Here is a 21,934-nt window from a genome sequence, read left to right as displayed (position 1 = left end):
GCCGCGCCTCCTTTGTCTGCGGCCGGCCGTCGGCACACCTCCCGCCCGCGGCGCCGGCCAGCGCGCAGCGGCCCCCGCAGGCACCAAGCGCGGCGCGGTGCAGCACTGCCCAGCTGGGGCAGCCGCCCGGGCGCTCGGCAGCCGCCGCTTCCAGGCCCACCACGTGGCTCGGCCGCCACCCCGGAGGGAGGCGAGGGAGGGGCGGAAGAGCGAGGGGGGCGGGGGAGGGGAGGGGCGTGGAGCGAAGTGGAAGAGTGCGGGTCCTGCGCGCTGGCAGCTCTGGGTCGCGTCCAGACTGCCTAGCTGTGTCACCTTAGGCAGATCACGTTACCTCTCTGGACCAACCCCCCACCCCGGGGGGAGGGGGGGAGGCTCAGGAACAAAGTAGGATCAAAGTCCCTGGTAGGCAGTCCTGTAAACCGAGCGGTAGCCCTTAACTTGGCCAGCTGAGGGAGTTGAAGCCACCCTACCTGGAGTTCCAACTCTGCTCTTTATTTTCATTTAGGTTCTCAGCCTAGCTCGTCAGCTCTCTTGGTTTCCCGGCCCAATTTTCCTCTTTCTCTCTTTCCTTCTCCTGATGTATCTTGGGTTTCTGGAAGACAGAGTGTGCTTGAAGCACTTTTCTGTTCCCATGAATCTTCATAGCTCAGGGACTGGACAAGTCCGGCCCCCAGGTTGGCTTCTTGGAGATTCTCCTGCTTCAGCCTCCCAAATCCCAGATAAAACCGTTTTAAAACACGCAGGACAGGTGTGCATAAAAGCCCTGGATTTGATCCCTAGTACTGTCAACAGTGACAAAACAAAAGGCCGGTCAGGTTATCGCACATGCTCAGAACCCCCCCCTCGCCGCACTAAGCACGCATACGCATTCGGGCGCACGCACGCACACACCACCAAAGCATCTGGGATGACAATGGGGACTCTTCTCAGCTACTGTTAGGGAATGGCAGCTGTGGTCTGACCAGGAAATCCCTAAAACAATAAGCAGAGCCCAACTTTATGTGGAGACTGGTTCCCAGCTTTTATCAGTCTCCAAAAAGTCCTGTTATCCACAAAAGAAGAGTCAATCCGTGGAGTGGAGATCCAGCCCGGTTAGACTGGTTCCTCCCCGCAACCCCATGGGACCCCCCACGCCAGTTTCTCCTTCCATGCTGACAATGTGCTCAGACTCCTATGGACGTTTAGTCGGCCCTCACTGACCCAAGCACTGGACACATGCCGTCTTCTCTCCTTACGGTGATGGGGTTCTGCTGCTTGTCTCTATCCAGCTCTGACAGGCTCTTGAATGTCCCAAATGCCACAGACCCAAGGCCTGATCATCTCAGTCAAAGTCTGAACTACCCTCTGTCCCCGGTCATTTATTCCACATCCTGCCCTGTTGAGTCCTGAGCTCCCACTCCCTCTTGCTCCCCCCCACCCCCGCTTTGAGGATTGTTCTTTTTTATTTATTTACGTTGGGTGTGCATGCTTACATCACCCTGTGGCTCTCATAGGACAAGTAGGAATTAGCTTCCTCCATGTGGGTCCCAGGGATCAAGCTCAGATCTTCAGACTCAGTGGCAAGTGTCTTTACAAAAAGCCATCTCCAAGTACCAAGGTTGTTCTACTCTGGGATCCTCCTGTGTAGTGCCGTGGACTCTGGCTTATCTTTAGCGTTTCAGCTGAGGCCTCACCCCTTGACCCTTGGTCACCCAGGGTCCCCTCTCTGGCTCACTCCAGCCTTCGACACCTCCATGATAGCTCATTCTAAAACCTTGTTTGCTTGTGAGCACTATGAGGACTCTACTTGGAAGATGCACCTTGGCCTCTCAGGCTTTGGATCACGGCAGGAATCTTTAGCTGTGAGCAGACTGGGGTAGCAAGCCTGTTATACATCCTGTGTCTTAATTTGGATTACCATTTCTAGAATAAAACACAATGACCAAAAGCAAGTTGGGGAAGCAAATGTTTACTAGTTTATGCTCCCGAATCCATAGTCCATCACTGAGGGAAGTCAGGACAGGAACTCAAACAGGATGGGAACTTGGAGGCAGGAGCTGATGCAGAGGCCATGGAGGGATGCTGCTTACTGGCTTGCTCCCCATGGCTTGCTCAGCTTGCTTTCTTACAGAACCCAGGACCATCAACCCAGGGATGGTCTCACTTGGCCCCTCCCATATCAATTACTAATTAAGGAAAAAGTTCTACAGGCTTGCCAACAGCCCAGTCTTATGGAGGCATTTTCTCAATGGGGGTTCCCTCCTCTCAAATAGCTCTAGCCTGTGTTAAGTTGACATAAAAGTAGCCAGCCACATGCTGCTTCCCAGCCCTGGGTCCAGTGGGCACCTTTTTTGGTCTGAAGCTTGAGGTTCTCAGAGGAGCCAACACAACTGGACAGTCAGAGGCTGTCATTTCTGGCAAGGGGTTCAGAACCAGGGATGACACGGGGTGGGGGTGGGGCTTGCAATCCTTATCACGAGGGATGACTAACAGAGAGCTAGGGAAGACTGTTCGAAAGGTGAAGTGGGACTCACAGTTGGAAGACAGCTATGACTCAGAGCACAGCCCCATTTCCTGAGTGGGAAGGCAGGATCACGGTCAGGCCTGTGGGAGGTCGGGCAGATGGGATGGGAAGAGGGTACTGGAAAGTTCCCTCTGCTCTAAACCCTAACCCAAGGGTAGGCAGAGCCTATGGCTTTCACCCTCTGGGGGTGAGAAATTGGCGGCCCACGAACAGAACAGTTTTTTCGTGATCTGGCTGAGAACTCCCCGCTCCTCTCACACTGGAGGGCTGAACGTGTTCACTAATTATAGCTTCTGGGACATTCTCCCTCACTAACCAATTCTTCAAACCAGCTGGGTGTCTGATGATTCAACTCACTTATGTCTTGAACTACCTGGGACTTAGCACAGACCCCTACAGGCAAAGGATTCAGTCTCACGAGCAGGCACCCCTGCAAGAGGCCAGTCCCAAGCCTCTGGCCACCGTTTATTTATTCTGCCACTGGACAGGCTGTCTGTGTGGCTTCTAGGACCCCCTCCTCATGTTCCATAATTAGCGAGATCGGCTTGCAGAACCTTGCAGAATGGGTCTATTATAAAGGATACCAAGGAATGGCCAGACGAAAAGGCTTACGCAGGGTGGGATCTGACGGGGTCCTCAGTGTGAGCCGTTCTGTCTCTGTGGAGAGCTCAGTGTTCGTGTTTGTTAACTGGCAGCTCTAAAAGGAGCTCTTTGCTCAAAGTTTCTCCAGTCCTCAGGGAAGAACAGTGTGCAGGTAGGGCTAGAAGTTCCAACCTGCTAATCTTTTGGTCTTTCTGATGGCCTGCCCTCTTCTGAAACTACCCAGGGGTGGCCCTAGGCCTAGGGGAGTTCCTGACCCTGAAGGACAGAAAGGTGCTTAGTGACAATCAAAAACTGGCCCTGGATTCAGCCTCTGAATACACCCCTCTAACCCTAGCTCTCCAAAGGAAGAGGCAAGATCAGGGCCTGTCTGGATTATATAAATCTCACCTTAAAAACCTCCCTAAATGGGCTGGAGTTGGCTCAGCAGCTAAGAGCACTGGCTGCTCTTCCAGAGGTCCTGAGTTCATTCCCAGCAACCACACGGTGGCTCACAAGCATCTGTAATGGGATCCGATGCCCTCTTCTGGTGTGTCTGAAGACAGCGACATTGAGCTCATACATAAAATAAATAAAATCTGAAAACAAAAACAAATAAACAAACAAAAATAAACCCCCAAACATCGGAAACTTAATGTCATCCCAATGACTTGCCAACCTGGGGTACATGAGAACTCCTCTCAAAAGGTGGGGCCTGCGAGCTTTGTACCTGGCGCCAAGTCTAACAGCCTGAGTTTTGAACCTTGGTACCTGCAAAATGGAAGGAGAGAATTGAGTGTCATACAATGCACATACAGCAGAGAATAAATAAAACAAAACAAAAGGTCCTCAAAACTAAATAGCTAGAAATGGATGGTAACACTAGTCGTCCTAGAAACTGAAGAAGAAACTGAAGCAGGAGTATTGCCTGGAGTTTGGTTCTAACCTGTTCTAAACAGTGACTTCAAATCCAGCCTGGGCTAGAATGGAGATGTAAGTAAAAGACACTCCTGGTGCTAAACTGCTTCTCTGGCAGGTACAAGGCCCTGGATTCTATCCTCAGCCTTGTAGCGAACAAGTGAGGTTCCTTTATCATTCGGGAGACTCCAGGGCTTTGCTGGATTCTACACCAGCCGCTAAAGGACAAACTCTACGTCATTACACCTGGGCAGCTAGCTCTAGAGTGAGATTCTATCTTAAAAAAAACAAGGTGTGTGTGTATGTGGGGGGGGTCATGAGGATAGAGAGGGGTGCTCAGAGATGGAAGGTCAAGATCCTAAATGGTGCTGCAAAAATGACCTCTCTCAGGCTGTGGGGCCCTGAGTCTCTCGCATAGACTCTGCTGACAGCTGAGACAAATCTCCTTTCCCACCAGCCCTTGGAGGACACATGGGCTTTCAGCTCAAGTAGGCCCTGAGGCCAGCTGAGCCGGGACATTGAGAAATGAGACAGGTCTTCTCCCAGCAGCCCGATACTATGCTGGCCTTTCAGTATGCTGCACCCAGGACCAACAGCAGAAAGGAAGCAAATGGAGCCAGCTCAGGCTGCCACATCCCTCCCCCTTGTCCCCCCTCCCACCCCATCTCCCAACCCACCCCTCACCAGCAGCTCTTGAGTGCTCTGGTGGCCCTCTCTGCCACCTGCCCATTTCTTGCCACTATCACAGGTGCCTGGTCTTAGCGGTCTACAGGAGCCTGAGGTGAACATCGTAGGCTCTCAGGAAAAGCCATCCTGAAATCAGAGTAGCAGTCCCAAAAAGGCCCTAGAGCGGACTGAGTGAACAGCTCTCAGTGGTTAGCGATCTGGACACCTACATCGGAACACCTAGGACCCCAGGCCAGGAAAGGCCAAGTGATGGCTCTGCAGGTAGTGTACGTGTGTGCATGCATGTGTGTCTGGTTGTGTATAGTGTGTGGTATGTGTGTAGTGTGTGGGTATGGTATGTATGTGGTCAATGTGTGATGTATGTGTACTATTTATGTATGTGTGTATGTGTAGTTTATATGTGGTATATGTGATGTGGTGTTTTTGTGTGTGTGTGTCTATATGATGTAGTGTGTATATGTGGTGTGGTATGTAGTGTGTGTGTGTGTGTGTGTAATGTGGAGTGTTTGTGGTATTTATGTGGTGTGTGTATGTGTGCATAGTGTGATGTGGTGTGGTGGTTTTTTTTTTTGTGTGTGTATGTGTGTGATATGGGGTGTGTGTGGTTGGTGTGATGTGGTATTTGTGTGTATATCTGGTGTGGTGATTCTGTGTGTGTATGTGGTGTGCTGTGTGTGGTATAGTGGGGTGTTTGTGTGCATGTATGTGTATGTGCATGAATGTGGGTGCATATAGAGAGGCATGGAGGGGGCTGGCTCCATGCTGCCCTGTGGTGTAGTTACAGGATGGCCAGCACCAGTGTTCTCAACTGTGACCGGCCCTTGGAGCCAACTAAGGAGCTGTCCTGAGGCCCTTCTCCAAGATTCAGGTTTAGCTGTTTGGGGCCCAGCCTGAGTCTGGGTTTTTAAAGGCTCCCTGGGTGATTCTAGAGAATGTTCAAGTCAAGAAGAAGCTGTTAAGGTCCACACTGTGGTGCCTGGAAAGGAGCCAGCTGGGTTAAAAGCCGGCTCTCCTGTCTTTGGACTTGTTGCCTCGTGAGATAATACGCCGCAGCCTTAGACGCGTGGATAGCGAAGGATGGGGAGTAAACAGAAGCCTCTGCAGTGTCCCTCAGAAGGGCGAGAAATACCAGAGCTTTCTGAACACAATGCTTCTCGAGGGGACTCGGGTGCACCAAGATGATGCGCACTGGGAGACATAGCTGAGTGCTTGTCTAGCCTAGGAGGTCGGGGTTCAGATTGCTAAACATCACCCTCTCTCTGTCTGTCTTCTCCCTCTGTTCATTCATCCCTCCCTTTGGTTTTCTGAGACAAGGTTTCTCTGGGTAGCCTAGGCTGTCCTGGAACTCATGCCGTAGACCAGGCTGGCCTCAAACTCACAGAGAACTACCTGCCTCTGCCTCTGAGTGCTGGGATCACAGGTGTGCGCTGCCACCACCCGGACTTCAGAATTTGCAGTTTTAAGTGTCTGTACATCCAGAGGAAGTAGGGAAGACAGAACTGTGCTCTCAAGTTCTGTTTGTACATAAGCCGTTTGAGGGGGGACTGGGGATCAAACTGGGGATACAGGTGTGTGTTAGGGTGGCTAGAGACAGTGATTTAAAACCCACCTCCGGCACAATTCAGCCCACAAGCCACCCAGTGAAGAAAAAAAGTTTGGCTCTTTAAGTGCCCAAGGTATTAAATGCTAGAGACTAAAGTCATAAAGGGAAATTAACTGAAATCCAGAGATGCCATTACTCATTCGGGAGTAATCTATCTCTCCCAAAGTGAGGAGACAATTTGCACCCCCTGGAGATGTTTTATGCTTAAATCTTTATTCCCAGGCTAGGGCTTCTGTTCTCTTCAATCCTAAGTGGTACTACCATTTCCTGCTAATGGCTCCTGGGAAGGGGCTTAGTTTGAGGAAACACCTGCAATCTCAGAAGCCTTACGCCTTCTAGGCACCATCAACTCCCAAGGGGCCGGGAGGCTTCTAGAAGTGCAGTGTCAGGGGCTGGTGTGAAGGCTCAGTAGGTGAAGGTGTTCTCAAGCCTGACAAGTTGAGTTTGACCCAAGGGATCCACATGGTAGGAGCGAGCTAACTCTAAGTTATCTCTGACCATCACATGTGTATGTACCATGTTCACCCCTGTACATAGCCTGGTGACCCAAGTCTCACATGTGGAACCCATGTCAAGGTGGAGGGAATCAATGTCACCAAGCTGCCCTCGGATCTTCACATGTGCCAAGTCACAGGTAACCAGACATACACACCATGTTTATAAGCACAATGATGTGAGTGGAAGGGACTGGACTGAGGCATGTGGACCTGGTGCTAAAAAGGGTTGGAGGGTAGAGATCCTCGGTACTTAGGAGCACACACATCAGGTGGTTCACATCTGCTCAGTTAACTACAGCTCCCTGGGATCTACTACTGCCCTCTACTGGCCTCGGTGGGCACTGCATGCACATTGTGCTCATACAGAAGACACACCCATAGATTAAAAATTACATTTCAAAAGGGTTCTTAAGCTACTTGTGATTTCTGTGGGGGCATGGAGACAAGGCTGAATGCCTTTGGGGCCACATTTCTCCAGGAAAAGGTCATCATAGTCGTAGATGCAATTAATTAGTGCTCAGGCCTGATGTGATGTCACTCACCAGTATGTTTCTGCTTGATGGGTTCCTCCACTGTGTTATCTTTTTTCCTTTTTGATTTTATTTTATTATGTGAGTACATTGTAGCTGTCTTCAGACACACCAGAAGAGGGCATTGGATTCCATTACAGATGGTTGTGAGCCACCATGTGGTTGCTGGGAATTGAACTCAGGTCCTCTGGAAGAGCAGTCAGTTCTCTTAACCGCTGACCTATCTCTCCAGCCCCACTGTGCTACTTTTGAGGCAGGGTGGCCGATGAGCTTTTAGACAACCCCTTTGTCTCCAGTTCTCATCTCGCACCAGTACATCTGGATTTTTATTCAGTTTCTGTGGACCAGACTTAGGCTGGCCTCCAATTAGGTACTACCAGAGCATGACCATGACCTTGATTCTCCTGTCCCTGGGTTCCAAGTGTTAGATCTCACAGCACACTGTCCTTTGTATGGTAAAGGCTCAAAGTATCAAAAAGGGTTCCATGCTGCCTAATCCGATCTTCCCCAAATGCATCTGACCATGGCATCTTTAAACATTCTGTGAAACACACCTCGGGGAAACCTCAATCCACAGGACGTACCTGATGTTTGCTGTCCCTGTCTCAGTTACACCGAGGTTCATGAGACACACCACCATATCTTCAGGATTGTGATTTTAGATTCCTCTGCCCCATCCAGGCATAATCACTGTATCTACGATGCTTCCTGTTCTCTCGAAGGCACAATAAGTCGCCTCCCCCTGTGTTTCCAGCGTGATTAGTCAAACTTCATTCACTGTATTACAAGTAATTGCTCTGAGAGCCTCCCCATAAGGCTGGCTTCTTCATTAATAAGTTAAATAAATCTCTGGCACGTTTTCACATAGAAAAAAGAAGTAGTTTGTTCCCGACAATGTTCTCTACTGGTCTGTGCACTTCTCACGGTGCCAAGGCCAGGATGTTTTCTGTCTGTCCTTGGCAATGATGACTTTGCCTGTCACATAACAGGCGTTTGTTGAGTGACTATGCTCTAAACCCAGGCTAGCATCTTCTCTGTAACATAGGATAAATACGATTTAAGATCATAAGCTGTAAGTCTAAAGCCAAACACGCTCAGATAAGAAGACTTCTTGCTTTGAGACAGAAGTTTCTAGTAGAAGGGACATGACAGCATTTTTCAACATCTCTGTCAGAGCAGGAAAGTCAGACAAGAAAATAGGATCATAAAACGCCACAGAAAATGCTGTGGCTAAAGCCCGCCAGACACCATCTCCCCTGTACATTGCTTGGGAAGCAGCATCCTGGCCAAGGGCATTGGCTGGGGCTGTCACACTCCTGCCTACTCCAGGACCCCGAGTACAAGAATGCCACAAAGAAAAGTGCTCTGGGCAGGGAGGCAGAGCAGACAGGCTCTGGTGCTCTGCTTCTAGTTAGAGACGTATTTGCTCCCAACAATTACAGAACGTCATTTTCACAGGAGTGAAGAAACCTACAAACAGAAAGGGGAGCTCCACACAAGGGCACCCCACTGACGCATAAGTGGACCGTACCTCCTGGACATGTGCTTGCCGTGACTTACAGTAGTCAAGCCTCAGAGAAAAAGACAGCAATAAATCCAAGCCACAAGGTTCTTGTAAAAAGGTATCTGTTTGGATTTTTAATATAAAATGACTCAAACACAGAAAGAAATATCATACAAGCCAGTTACTCAATTTAAAAATAAAACAGAAAACAAATCCAACTAACAAATTTCAATTGACATTCCCTGTCTCCAGCCTAGATTAATAAACAGGAAATATCAAACCAATGTTTGTCCTTCTGAAGAAATCTCATTTTTTAAAGAGAAGAGACCAATCCCTGAAGTCTGGCAGGTGGTAGCAGTGCCACAGTTGTTCTGGTGAATGGGGCACAGGTGGCTGTTGGACTACAGCCAACGATGGTCACCTTAGGGCAGATCAGCCCAGACACCATCCGACTCTGGCCAATTACGCGGTCGGCGCCTTCCACTCCTCACCTTCACTGGATCTCGCCCATGTACAACCTCTTGTCACTGGATGCTGAGAGGACTGAGAGAGAGAACGAGAGGAGACAATGAAGGCTCGGGGATCCTCGGGGCTCAAGGGCCCTGTGTCAAAAGACAATTGTGACAGAGAGCAATTGGATTTAGCTTGAACTCTCCTAAACGCTACCCATAGGAAATTGTAGCCTGGCTTTTCAATCCGAGTCCTCTTGAAACCATGAAAATGGCTGTACATGGGAAACAACCAGGTTCAAATCCTGATGCTCTTGTAAGTCACACACACACACACACACACACACACACACACACACACACACACACACACACACACACACCCCTACCTCCCCCCAGATCCCACCTGTGTGTTTATTTGGGGCTGTGGCTTTCTCAGACAAGGTTCCTGAGAGTCTCTTTATTCAGCCCAGGCTGATCTAGAACCTGCTATGTACACTGGCTAGTCTCAAACCTCCAGTGATCCTCCTGCTTCTGCCCACCCAGAGCTGGGATTAAGAGTTCCCACCCACCCAGTCAATGTGCTTATAGAAAATTCTAGAGAATAGTAACAGGATTTTTTCTTTATTTGGCTCAGCTTATTATAATTTTAATCTAAATATTAATAAACCATTCTTGACTACAGTCCCTGCCAATCCAAGAGACTAAGAGAGAACTGAAGCCACCTCAACATCTGGGACAGCAATTCCGAGACTGACCTGTAGATGGCAGCAACCCTCCCAAGGCATGAGTCCACTCCAGGCTCACTCATTCATCCATTCACTCAAATATAAGTCTTCAGACACACCAGAAGAGGGCATCAGATCCCATTACAGATGGTTGTGAGCCACCATGTGGTTGCTGGGATTTGAACTCAGGACCTCTGGAAAAGCAGTCAGTGCTCTTAACCACTGGGCCATCTCTCCAGCCCTCCAAGTTCATTCTTAATAAACTGTAGCACTGCTTTGCACTGACTCTCTGAGATCCCCTCCTGTGGTTCAAGTGCTGGGTGCACATGTGAAGAGACTAGTATTTGGGAGGCTGAGGCAGGAGGATTACCTCAAGTGAGGCCAGCATGGGATACACAGTGAGCATCAGCTAAGCCAAGGCTACATGACCCCAGCTGGAGACTTTCAATTTGGCCTAGCAATGGTGGTGCAGGCCTTCAATCTCAGCACTTGAGAGGCAGAGGCAGGCAGATCTCTGAGTTCTAGGACAGCCAGGGCTACACAGAGAAACCCTGTCTGGAAAAATTAAAGACTTCTATTTCCATCTGAGCACTCGTGTAAAAGCAACCATAGATTACTACAGTACTGGTGCCTCCTTTATGCCGTCAATTGCCGTCTCCATGGTCACCTGTCCCAGCCCCCCAACCCCAAACCCTAAAAACCCAAGTGTTATCATTGGGTTCATAACTGACGCCTGCCTGCCATCAGGTCAGGGCAGAGGTGACTCACTGATGGGCTCGTCCGGGTGGAAAGCCACTTCATTGATGGAGCCGGCATGACCAGGCAGCTTATACAGGATCCTTCTGCTCGTGGTGTCCCACACGTACACAAACCTGCAAGATGCCACACAAACACAGGACGGGGGAAATGTTTGTTTACTGAACAATCCTCTGGGCTTTAGAAACTAGGACTACACCAACTAACTGAAAGAGAGAATATTGCTGGCTTCAAACAAACAAACAAACAAACAAACAAAAAAACAAAACAAAACTGGGCAGCAGTGCTGCATGCCTTTAAACCAGCATTAGGATCTTTGTGAGTTCAAGGCCAGCCTGGTGTGCAGAGTTTGTTCCAGGACAGCCAGGGCTACACAGAGAAACCCTGTCTCAACAAACAAACAAAAAACCAAACAAACCCCAACAAAATTAATATAGCCCATGACTGATTATGCTATTTATAGATTTACAAAATTCTAAAATGACAGAAAGATCATACCTGTATCCCAGCACTGGTTAAGAGGGAAGACAGGAGGATTATGGGTTCAAGGCCAGCCTAGGATATACTGTGAGATGTTCTAAATGCCTCTATACTCAGCAAATAAGCAGAGTTTATTAATGACATACTATGCTCTCGCAGTGTAGGCTCCAGAGTAACTGGGTAACGGATTTGGAATAGTTGGGCATATTGTCACATGCCTGTGAACCCAGCACTTGGTAGAAGCAGACCACACTCCCACCTCTCAGCTAGTGCTCAGGCCCTCTGATGCCCTGCTCTGCCCTACACAAGCCATTCTCCCCTGCCAGCCCCGCCACGGGCAGAGTGGAAGACTGACAGCACCAGAGTCAGAAAAGCAGGGCAGGCTCTATGGCACTGTCCACTGGCAAGCTCATCAGACAACCTCTTTCTTTTGTTATCATAATGAAAAAATTATAGCTTTTTGAGAAAAACAAGAATATATGCAGTGTCTGGCACACAGAACTAACGATTGTGCTATTCAGCCAGAACCACATGAAGTCATGCAGCTGACCTGAACCCTCTTGGCCCCACCTGGCTGGTCTCTGTAACAGGGCACAGGAGGAAGTGATCTGTAAAGCAGAAGGGGAAATCCACCAGACACAGGCACAGCTGGAAAGTGGTTTTCTGAGTTGGATATTATCTCTCAAGTTCGAAGAAACCAGCAGAAGCCTGGATCTCCAAGGGTTTACTTCAAGGCCTTGTTCACTCCTCATGGCTGCCAATTACATGCTAAATTTAGAGGGGCTCCTTGTCCTCCCCACACGTGGGCATGTCATCATTTGGTGGAAACCAGGCTACTTATATAACAGAACTGACTGCTGACTTTAGGCTATCAAGGTGGCCTATGAAATCTAGCCAAGCCCAGCAGAGGAGGCAGGCTTTCCTTCTGACCAAGCCATGCGTTCTCTTGTAAGGACTGGTGCAGAGGAAGAGGAGAGGACATTATAATCCGAAATGAGTTCAAGGCCAGCCTGGTGTGCACAGTGAGTTTGAAGAGAGCCAGAGATGTGCTGAAAGCTATGAGCTAGGGAAGAGCCCTACTTTCAGGCCTCTACACGGAACCTCCAGGAGTCACACACAAGGCTTCTGTCCTTGGCACTAAGAATCCCTACTCCATCAGATTTCCTCCACAGTACACAGCACCACAGACACCAAAAACTGGCCTGTATCTGATACATGAATTCTGCCCTGTTTCTCATTCACACACAAGGCCTTAAGTCATTCTAAGTTCACTCAGGAAAGCCTAGAAACTTGGCAGAGATGGAAGCCACCTAGCCCACTTCCCTCAGCGATGTCGGCACTTTCCACTGAGCCTGGCTCTGGCTCTGAATTATCTTTAACATTGGCAGCTATAACCAAAGGTTGGGTTGATACAAGGGTGGAATCTGATTGTCACCTCTGACCTAGGAATTCATCCTTGAAACAGCAAGAGCTCAGAATTCAAGCACCAACGAGCAGTGCCCTGGGTTCACAGAGGGGAAGATTGCCTGACTGAGCCATTTACAGGGATGTCGCCATGTCTGTCCAAATGTAAGGAGGGAAAACACTAACACAAGTTAGATGTATGAAGCAAGGATCAATGTGTCATGCTAAAGAGAGAGAGCACCATGCGTAGCTCAGAGAGAGAGCAGAGTGATGCCGGAAGACACTATCCAGAGAGCAGAGAGGGAGGCATGGGAGGACAGACACTAGGAAGACTGCGAGTCTCCAGCAGATATAAACACACTGTCGACTCTCTATGTGTATCCAACATGGGCTTTAAACCCTTATCTTCACATGGCCTCATCTGTGAGAGCCCCTCAGTCATGTGGGTAGCTATACCTGTTGTCTTCACATTTAGGCATTAGATGTGTGACCCACATAGCTACAGCATTCTCCACCTCACACCCAGGGATCTTACCTGTCTGCTGAGCCTGCTGCTATTTTGCTTCCATCTGGTGACCAGGAACACCTCAAGAGGTTCTGTAATGAAAAGAGACTCCATGAACAGTTAAGTGTGCCAAACCCCTCTTGCTGCACTAGGAGTCAGCTGACTTAATTTCCTACTAGGCTTTCAGCATCTCCCAGACTGTCATCAGCAGCCACAAAACTGCTCTGTAATCTCATTTATTTTTCTTTAACATTTGTTTATCTTTTTTCCAAAAAATTTACTGGTTTTTCTATACGGTTTTTTAAAAAAAGATTTATTTATTTATTACATAAGTACACTGTAGCTGTCTAAGACACACCAGAAGAGGGCATCAGATCTCATTAGAGTTGTGAGCCACCATGATGCTTGCTGGAATTTGAACTCAGGAGCTCTGGAAGAGCAGTTAGTGCTCTTAACCGCTGAGCTATCTCTCCAGCCCATAGATAGGGTTTTTCTGTGTAACAACTTCCTTGACTGTCCTAGAACTTGCTTTGTAGACCAGGCTGGCCTTGAACTCATAAACATCCACCTGCCTCTGCTTCCCAAGTGCTGGGAATAGAAGCATGTGCCACTACAGCCTGGCTTACCTTATTTATTTTTAATCTAAGTGTATTATTTTAGGTGACTTGTCTCCAAGTATGTTTGGGCATTACATGTGTGCCCAGCAACTGAGGAGGACAGAAACAGGCATCTCATCCCCTGGGACTAGAGTTACACACAATTGTGAGTTGCTCTGTGGTTACCAGGAATCAAACTCTGGTCCTTTGCAAGGGCAGCCAGTGCTTTTAACTGCAGAGACAACTCTCCAGTTTGCTTTGTAATTTTATAACACATAAGCACTAGATGCAGAAATGTTTAACCTAATTAAGAACAAACCTGTCGACAAAATTTGTTCTGTCTTTAAATGGAGGCTCCCTTAGCTCCACCTATCTTGATTCTATTAAAATATTTTTAAAATTTATCTTTTTATTTTTCTTTGATTATCTTGAAGAAGAAAAAACAAGCAACAAAACCCCCACCAAACCCAACAGAAATAAAATTTATTTATAAAGTAAAACAGTATCAGTAAGAAGAAACCACTGACATTTCTTAATAAGCTCTACGACAGAAAAGCTGCCTCCAAAGGAGCTGCCCCAGGACACTTGAGGGTTGGAGAAAACTCCTCTGAACTCCATCATGATCTAAGGAGACAAATACAGACCCGGGGGGCTCTAACAGCTGGTTTCTGGGTAACAGCAATGGGGGCCTGGGCCATAGACAGTGACTTACAGGATTGAGATTCCCAAGGGATAAAAGGCCAGGAATGAATGCCCGGTCAGGGAGGTACTCAAGTTAGGAATGAGGATGGACCCCAGCGCTGGTTACCGGTGAGATTGTCTTCTCTAATATGCTGTACTGATTTTACTCTGGTAAGAAGAGCTGTGAGCCAGGCATGGGGACAGCTCCTGCAATCTGAGCACACGGGAAGCTAAGCAGGAGGGAGGGCAGCTTTGATGAAGACTTAAGTGATTCTTAGTGAACATTGCTTTAAATGTTTCTTCAGATTAAACACACAGTAAAACCAACCCCCAAGGCAAGTCCTACTCACCTTTTCAAAGTTGTGGACATTTCCTTGAAATATCTTTACACATCTCTCTTTGGGAGCAAATGGCCGGACATCCCAGACACGCACTACAAAGCAAATCCAAAGCAGTCAAGCAACAAACAACCAGAGCAGCAGCTCCCACGTCAGTAACAAACAAGTACTGTCCTCTGGGGGAGGTGGTCCCACATGACACAATGCTAACTGCAAAAGCCCTGTCCTTCCCGGGGGAATCTATATATATATATATATGCTGGGGCAGCATGACTGTCCTTCTCACTAAGCTAAGGGCACAGAGGAGAGCTGAGGAAGGAGGAGGGAGAGATGAGAAACACAGTTGGGGATTTGCAACAGAACACAGATCTTTCTGTGAGTCTGACACATGCGTGAGCACACCCACACACACACACACCAACCATTTTTGGGGGGTGGGGAGTGAGGCAGAAGGTTCAATGTAAATTTGACATTAAGGTCTGCCTGGATCTTAAATATTTCCCAAATGATTTCTTTGACAGTTTAGAGTCATATTCAGCAAAGCTTCAATATGGCAATCAATTTTTAAAAAAGATTTATTTATTTATTATATATAAGTACACTGTAGCTGTCTTCAGACACACCAGAAGAGTGCATCAGATTCCATTACAGATGGTTGTGAGCCACCATGTGGTTGCTGGGATTTGAACTCAGGACCTTGGAAGGGCAGTCAGTGCTCTTAACCACTGAGCCATCTCTCCAGCCCTGCATCAATTTTTCTAATTAAAAAAAAAAGTTCTTGGGTTAAAGAGACAGCCTGCTGCTTAATAACACTTGTTGCTTTTGCAGAGGACTTGGGTCCAGTTCCCAGCACCCACGTGGTGACCTATAACCGCCCACCTGTAACTCAGTTCCAGGATGTCCAGTACCCCTTCTGACCTCTAAGGGCATCAGCACATAAACACATGAGGGCAAACATTCGTGTGCACTGAATAAAAGGAAAAAAGATTTTCGGGTATACAATGTGAGCACACGCTTAAGTATACATTCATGTGTGGAGACACCAGACGCTAGATGCTTTGCCCCCCCCCCCCCTTGAGACAGGGTCTCATTCTGCAGCTTTCCCTGGCCTAGAACATGCTATGTCAGTGGTTCTCAACCTGTGGGTCTGGATCCCTTTGACAAACCTGTTTCCAAAAATATTTACATTTCTCATAGCAGAATTACAGCATTGAAAGCAGCAACAAAAATAACTTTATGGTTGGGGTCACCACAGCATGAGGAGCTGTAAAAGGGTCACAGCACTGCTTTATATAGACCAATGAGGCTAACCTTCAACTCACAGAGACTCTGCTTCTCAAGTGCTGGGGTTAAAGGTGAACCACTATGCTCAGCTTCTACCTTATTTTTTGAAGTTATACCTTATTTTTAGGGTTCACTGAGCCTAAAACACTCTGGGCTGCTAGACTGGAGTTACAGATATCTGAATGGCAAGCTCTTTACTGACTGAGTCATCTCTCTAGCCTCCACCAACTGCAGAGATGCAGGCCAGTGAAACCCAACTTCACCTTCCCTTTCACTTGACAGAAACCACCACAGCGAGAATTAAAGCACATGACACTCGTCAGACACTGTCGCCCATCCCCAGGACCAATGGACTCTAACCTTTCTCCCCAGGAATCATAACACCATACCCCATTCCCAGACACGAGACAGTCTTTCCTCTCCAGGACACATGAACACTCTTCCCATCCTAGTTGCTGGGGATTTAATCCAGGGTCTCACATATACCAGGCCGAGTGCTCGACTATACACTTCTGCCTTAGAAAACACAGACTCTGAATCTAATTTTGAATCTAACATAGAAATATGGGTGATGCCAGCTAAAGTGAAAATACATCTTGGCTTCCTGCTCTGCAAAATTAAGAAGACCACCACCACCAGCATTTATTGTTGATGATTTTTGTTTTGGGGGGGTATACAGTCTCAAGTAGTCCTGGGTAACCTTGACTATGTAGTTGAGGTTAACTTTGAACTTAAAAAGGGCAGCTACACAAGAAAGTTTGCTCGTGACGTGAGAATCCAGGATGCATATCCACCCACAAGTGCTTTAGTTCTCACAGCCACAAGTCTGCACAGTAAGGGCATCTCCAGCTTGTCACTGTCTACCTCACTGCAGCAAACCCGCCCCCACCCTGTAACTCTGTGACAAGCAGAGGGAAAGTGTAAGAGAACGTGCTGGAAAAGCCAGAATGGAGACATGTTTTCCTGGGGACTTCATCTCACACCAATGCTTCCCAGGGAAGACAACTACCAGAAAAGAGCACTTAAGAAAGCTTCTCATTCTGCTAGTCAGTCAAAGTTTCTGGTATCAAGTTTGGAGCCACAGGTCTCAGAGCTGAAAGGCAGACTCCCCTGTGTAGGAAGCCTGAGCATGAGGGTTGGGGGTGGAGGAGTGGGGGTGGGGTGAGAGGGTGGGGATGCCCTGTGTGAACTGCTTAGACTATACGAGCGACTTAGGGAGAGACTTCTGAATCCTGCACTAAGGAGCATGGATCTAGATCGCCTCATGTAAATGGTCTCCCAGCTGACAGGCTGGGACTTCCTTGGACTTCATTTAGCCCGAAGCACATTTCTCTCCAGTGCTTCTGTGTGGCCGAGAGCCCAGGGACACAGGCATGCTAGGCACTCTACCATAGATACCTCCCCAGATTCCCAATAAAAATATTTTGGCAAGATTTATGTCTTTGGTGTGTGTGTGTGTGTGTGTGTGTGTGTGTGTGTGTGTGTGTGAGAGAGAGAGAGAGAAAGAGAGCGCTTGTGAGCTCGAAAATGAATGAGGAGGCACACAAGTCATGGAGTGTTTACGGCAGTAAAGATAATTTGTGGGAGTGACTCTGTTCTTTTACCACGTGAGCCCCAGGCTCACAAAGGAGTCACATCTGACAACAGTAGCTTAACTGAGCAGTACCACCTCTTCCTTGTGCATGTTATTAATACTAAATGCCCCACTTCCACTTTAGGGTCAACAGACGCCAGTCCCAGAACAGCTGTTCAAAGTTACCTGTATTGTCCATTGCATTAGACAAGAGATAAGAGCCTTCAGAACTCAAACTCAAGCCAGTTACAGAGTCTGCGTGGCCTCTCATGGTGTAGGTTAGCTTGTTTTGGCGTAGGTCCCAAACCTGTAAAAATGTAAAACTGCATTCAGGATTCAAATTCAAAAACAGCAGAGGAAAGCCAGGTGTGGTGGCAGACACCTTTAATCTCAGCTCTCTGTGATTTTGAGGCCAGCCTGGACTACACAGTAAGCACCAGGAAATCCAGAACTACATAGACACTGTTCTAGAAAAAGAAAGAAATGAGAAAAATAGCAGGAAGCTGGGACGTGGTGGCTCACGACTTTTATTCCAGCACTCGGGAGGCAGACAGGCAAATCCCTGTGAGGTTAAGGCCAGCTTAGTCTACATAGCCAATCCAAGACAAACAGTAGGAGAGACCTTGCCTTAAAACAGCAACAGAACCTCTGCAGAGGCGGCTCAGAGGTTCAGGGTGTTTGCTGCTCTTGTGTAGGCTCTGGGTTTGGTTTCCAGCACTGACATAGAGGATCGCCGTCTGTAATTATCATTCCAAGGGGGAGTCAGTGCCTTCTTCTGACCTCTTCTAGTACCTGGCACACCTGGAGCAAGTGAGCACAGGGTATACACGGCACACACAGATTCCTATACATCACACACAGATTCCTATACACCACACACAGATTCCTATACATCACACATAGATTCCTATACATCACTTAAAAATTTAAAAGTCTAGAAAATAAGAAAAAAAACTATATAAAACCAGATGCCAGGCTTAGTGGTATATGTCTAATTCCAGCACTCAGGAAAGAGATGAAGGATTCTGAATTTGAGGCCAGTTTAAACAACACAGAGTTCCACTAACTTGGCCATGAGACCATCTCAAACCCCCATTCCCCAAGCCAAGAGCATCTCCTGTGGAGAGAGAAAGAGGATCAGGAGAAAGATACTCTGAGCTATAAAATATACTTGAGCCAGGGGTTTCAAACTAAAATTTAAAAAACCCCATACAAATGAAAGTGCACAAGGCTGGGCATGGTGGTGTATTTAGGACCATCACTTGTGAAACAGAGGTCAAAGTGCCAACTCCAGGCCAGCCAGGGATACTCAGGAAAACTGACGAGACAAAAGGAACACAAGGCTTGTAATTATATAAAGTAAAAAAGAAGCTGAAAAACACTGTAATTTTTTATCTTATGCCACATATAAGCATATAGAGCAATACACACAGATGTGTATGTGCATACATACATTTAGAAAATAAAAGGAAAAGCATATTTATGCAAAGAACCCTTCTGAGCCTCTTCTGGAAGACAGACACAAGAATATGTAGGTGTCTGACCTTTGCTGTTTGTTTACAGCTGAGGCTCAAGTCCAGGGATTTGTGAGCTAGCTGTGAATCACATCTCCAGCCTCAATAGCATCTACATCTTCTGTACATGTCTCTGTCTTTTACACTTTTTGTGGTGCTGGAGATCCAACCTAGGGGCTCAGGCAGACCAGGCAAGTGCTCGTCTATTCTAAAGATTACAAATAAGAATGCTTTGCATATGCCTGGCTCATGGCAGACTCTAAATATTATTGAGCAGTTCCTAAAAATAACTCTAAAACCAAAATATAAAAATATTTACATAATAGGCGATTAAACAAATATGTAAAAATAAACATTAACAGCAACAGAAATAACCTGGATGTCACAAGGAAAAAGATTAGCAATTTTGTGAAGGTCATTGGTATTATAAAAATCTTCATTTACTACTGCCATGTAATTTTTCTAAATTAATAAAATATCAGACATCCCCTAAATCAAGGCACTTACTTTTTTAAAAAATTAATTTATTATATATAAGTACACTGTCGCTGTCTTCAGACACCACAGAAAAGGGCATCGGATCTCATTACAGATGGATGAGATCACCATGTGGGTGCTGGGATTGAACTCAGGATTTCTGAAAGAGCAGCTCTTAACCACTGAGCCACTTCTCCAGCCCGGCACTTCCTTCTTTCAGAAAGGAGTTAGGATTTGCGTGTATGATGTGGAACCTGAATAGCAGGGCTGGATGGTGTCTAGTTAAGAGCACACACTGCCCCAGAGCATCCTGACACATTTTCTAGAGCTACAATGTGGGGCTAGCAGCTATAAGTTAACTTCGCTCCAAGGGATCAGACATCCTTTTTTACCTCCAAAGGATGCACATACTCACACAGGCATGCACAAACAAACCCAGTGTGAGTGTTTAAATATGTGACTAAAATACCTGACTCAGAAGGTGCAGGTAGGAGGAGGCAAGTTTGAGAAACTGCCTCCCAAACAAAACAAGCTAGGTGTGGTGGCACACACCTTTAGCCTCAGCATCGGGAAGCAGAGGCAGAGGACTATCTAGGAGTTCAATGCCAGCCAGAGCTACAGATTAACTATGAACTCCAAACCAAAAGACTTAGCGAGACTTCACCTGAAAGATGAAGACTGGATGGCTCTGAGAACCAGTGCACTTTCTAGAAACACAGCAAAGATCTTTTAGATTTCAGAGCTAAATTTAATGCAATATTCCTGGACTATATTCGTATGTTTCTTACGTTTGAGATAAGGTCAAATCTCAGAGCAGAATCGGCGGCATATATCAATATTCAATGGCTAGGACTTTTTCTCTGCAGAGAACTTGCCCTATGAGAAGGTGTAACATACTGTCTCCTGAGAAGACAGGAAACTCCTAACAAGAACCAGGCAGACCTGGGGACGATACTACACTAGGGTTCAGACCAACAGCAGCCACGCTGTTTGTAGTCAAAAGACATCATTAACATGAGACTGTTTTTCTGCCTGCCTGTTCCTGTGGTGCAGATAGGAGAATCAAATTCTTGTAGCTTAACTATATATATATAATAAACACACTGTAAATGTTTTGGGGAATGGAAACTGTTTATATTCATTTGTGTTTTACCTATGTGCATGTCTGTGTGAGGGCGTTAGATCCCCTGGAACTAGAGTTATAGACAGTTGAGAGCTGTCATGTGGTTGCTGGGAATTGAACTCAGGACCTCTGGAAGAGCAGTCAGTGCTCTTAACCACTGAGCCATCTCTCCAGTTCAAGCATTAACATAAAATAAATGCATACCAAATTAGCATCACAGGTATCTTTCCACATGTATTTATTCATTTATCTACTCCTTTATTTGGAGAGTGCACTTGCACTCATGGAGGTGAGAGTACAGCTTGCAGGAGTCAAGTCTCTCCTTTTACTACATGGCCACTAGGGACTGAATTTAGGTCCCCTGCCTCTGGAGTGTTGGCAGGCCATGTCTTAGCTACTTCCCTGCTAACAGGATAATGCAATTTTTAAAGGTTAACCTGGCTCATGGTCTGAAGGTACTTCCAGTGAGGAGGTCTGGTATGAGAGACATGAGGCGCGTGGTTGCACTGTATCTTCTGTCAGAAAGCAAAGAGCAAAAAATGCTGGTGCTCAGCTAGCTTTCTTCTTTACACACAGTGCAAGACCCAGGGACTGGTACCACATTACTGTGATCCCAGCACTTTAGTCCCTCACAGCCATGCCCAGAAGAGTCTAGACCTTTCTGTCATGGGGACAATATTCCAGGTGACACTGCAAAGAACTGAAGCTAAAGACCCACAGTAGCAGAGGTCACACTATTAGAGAGCCAATCAGGGGATATGGAATTGAAGAATGAAAGGGAAGGAAGAAATTAAATACTACTGAAAACTCTTCAAGGATGACTGTGGATCCCTACTCTTGGTTCTGTCTGTCTGTCTAGTCTCCAACTAGAGATGTCACCACACCACCATGACAACCAACCTTCTTCATGAAATACTGTTGGGAAAGTATAATCCATGGGGTGACCGCAAGGTGATGTTGAAGGGTGACCTCTGCTCTTGCGTTCACCTCCCAAATGCTTGGATTACTGGCAGGCCCCATCCTCCCAGTTTTATTTGAGGCTGGCAGTTCAGGGCTTCGTGCATGCCATGGAAGTATTCTACCCTCTGCACAACAGCTTCAGCCATCTATTTTTTTCTCAGCATTTCATTATGGCTGCCTCTACTAGGAGGAGGAGGGAAGGTCATCCTTGGCTACATGGAAAGCTTGACTCAGACCCGAAGCCT

The 21,934-nt window shown here is 47.1% G+C and overlaps 1 protein-coding gene across 1 annotated transcript in view; it reads right to left on the bottom strand.

The window, feature by feature from the left end:
* Positions 1 to 8,932: 8,932 nt before the first annotated feature.
* The window catches only part of SNRNP40 (small nuclear ribonucleoprotein U5 subunit 40), a 29,056-nt gene continuing 16,054 nt past the window's right edge, over positions 8,933 to 21,934 (bottom strand). The window contains exons 6-10 of the mRNA XM_080921093.1: positions 17,802 to 17,922; positions 14,771 to 14,853; positions 13,174 to 13,235; positions 10,767 to 10,870; positions 8,933 to 9,364 (exon numbers count right to left, since the gene is read on the bottom strand). Of these exons, the coding sequence (XP_080777219.1) occupies positions 9,315 to 9,364; positions 10,767 to 10,870; positions 13,174 to 13,235; positions 14,771 to 14,853; positions 17,802 to 17,922 (420 nt within the window). The 3' untranslated portion in view covers positions 8,933 to 9,314. The remainder of the gene's footprint in view (positions 9,365 to 10,766; positions 10,871 to 13,173; positions 13,236 to 14,770; positions 14,854 to 17,801; positions 17,923 to 21,934) is intronic.

Source organism: Micromys minutus (genome assembly GCF_963924665.1).
Source record: "Micromys minutus genome assembly, chromosome: 9".
Lineage (NCBI taxonomy): Eukaryota > Metazoa > Chordata > Mammalia > Rodentia > Muridae > Micromys > Micromys minutus.
Note: the sequence above shows the minus strand (reverse complement) of the source record. Positions and strands in the feature narration are given on the sequence as shown.